The sequence below is a fragment of the Diachasma alloeum genome, unplaced genomic scaffold (assembly GCF_001412515.2).
Source record: "Diachasma alloeum isolate Michigan unplaced genomic scaffold, Dall2.0 Dall_scaffold_00778, whole genome shotgun sequence".
NCBI lineage: Eukaryota > Metazoa > Arthropoda > Insecta > Hymenoptera > Braconidae > Diachasma > Diachasma alloeum.
In genome coordinates, this window is record NW_021680908.1 from 25,266 (window position 1) to 27,133 (window position 1,868).

At 35.3% G+C, this 1,868-nt stretch overlaps 1 protein-coding gene across 1 annotated transcript; it reads left to right on the forward strand.

The window, feature by feature from the left end:
- Window positions 1–404: 404 nt before the first annotated feature.
- Window positions 405–1,311, forward strand: LOC107044650 (tetratricopeptide repeat protein 7B). Its single transcript, XM_015266600.1, has 3 exons — window positions 405–645; window positions 743–894; window positions 990–1,311. Exons 1-3 carry the CDS (start codon window positions 522–524, stop codon window positions 1,185–1,187), a joined length of 474 nt encoding a protein of 157 aa, XP_015122086.1. The 5' UTR covers window positions 405–521; the 3' UTR covers window positions 1,188–1,311.
- The last annotated feature ends 557 nt before the right edge of the window (window positions 1,312–1,868 follow it).

Below are 1,868 nucleotides of genomic sequence, written 5' to 3' on the forward strand. Positions count from 1 at the left end.
TGACAAAATATGTAATAAATGTGAATAAGATGAATTGCTCGCATTTTTTTTTTATAAAAGATCTAGTTATATAGAAATTCAAATAAATGATCCTCTTTCGCGCAAGACTTCATAATTCCTTCTCTCCCTCTCCTTTATGATCAACTAATTTACAAATTAAGACAATAAGAAGTTGTATGAACGAAAATGGGATAATCAAGCGGAAGAGTGAATGCAAAGGAGGTTTCATGTTGGATTTAAGATTGGGCACGCTTCCCTGTTATCGACTGTTTCCATTATAATAGATGAAAATTTCTTTACCCACAGAGCCGGCCTCTCGATTAGTTCATGCGCGCCACCGCTATGAAACTCTGATTGAACAGTTCCCATAAGCCTGAGCAATCTCCCTTATCTCTGGTCAGAGCATGTAAATTGTTATATACAGCTACAGCAGGTCGTCCAAATCTAAGGACACGGCAATAAAAAACAAGTTTAATGCAAACAAAATTTCAACAATATTGATTGTCAATTTCTGATCAACAATGACGAGTAAGAAAGGTGCGACATTGAGAATCGAGAATGAGATAGATAAATATCGAGGTGAAGGCAACTGGAAAAAGGTTATAGAACTCGCTGATCATTTGAGAGAATTGTACCCCAGTAATGGTGAGTTTCATCATTTCAATTTATCCTCTTTTATTTTCAATCACGAATACTTAACAATTTGAAATTGATGAGGAATATATGAAATCATTATTTGTAGAATGTCTGGCAAATTTCCTCAGTGGTGAGGGCAAATTGGAGAGTTTTTTGGAACAGACTCCTCCGATTGATGCTAATATTTCAAAAGCCAAGTCTGGACTTTCTGATGCTAAACGATGTCTGCTTGCAGCAGCTAATGAACATGATAAGCAGGTAAATACTTGATTATTTATTTTAGTAAAAAAATCGCAGTACTTGAATATCTCTAGTTATTAACATTCACTCGGTGCATTTTCACTTTATTCAAGGCAATTGTTGGTCTTGATGCTCATTTATTGCTTGGAAAACTGCATTACGCAATGGGACTCTACGAGGATGCTCTCTACCACTACCAGCAGGCTGAGCTCCATACATTGACTGAGAAACAGCTACCTAGTCGGAGTTTACGAATTGTTGCTGAATCATACGCAATTAAAGGTGAGAATGGAAACAACAAAAAGAAATAACTTTGGATGTATAATTTACTGTCCATGTACAGAATTGACTTTTCGCCAAGTTTTATTGACTATTTTTGGCATCTGAATTTCAACTAAAAGAAATATAATATTAAAGGTTTTGTGGTGGAGTGAACGTCAACTTATTTCATTTACTTTTGAGAATCTAATCGTAATGCAAACCGGGATTTCAGTAAATACTTTTCGGTTCTTTCCATTCAGTCGCATAGCAACCTTGAATGAAAATTCCGCCCAATCATGAATAGAATTCTAATGTTAAAATGGCTCGAAAAAAATGTCAATTACTGCATTCTTATCCATTAAAATTCAGATTAAACAGGTGACAGCGAGCATGTGACTAGAAATTTTCGACTTCGGAGTGCGTTTATCCTTTTTTGCTTCCGAATGTAAGCCTTGTAATCGATGATTTTTACGATCTCGTAATTTGGCTTGGAAATGATGTAGAAAGTCATGAAACGTGAAAATATGATGTTTTTAGAAATTGTATGTATATATGTCGGAATATGCATGCCGATTTTTCGGAAATTTTTTATTAATCCCCCTGACAAAAGGACTAAAGTTTGAGGTAAAAATCTGAAATTTTGTCGGATAATTGGTATTACTTTGGAGCATTTGTGGGCGCAAGTTCAGCTTAATCGGCCCAGTAGTTTCCGAGATATAGCAATTTCTCAA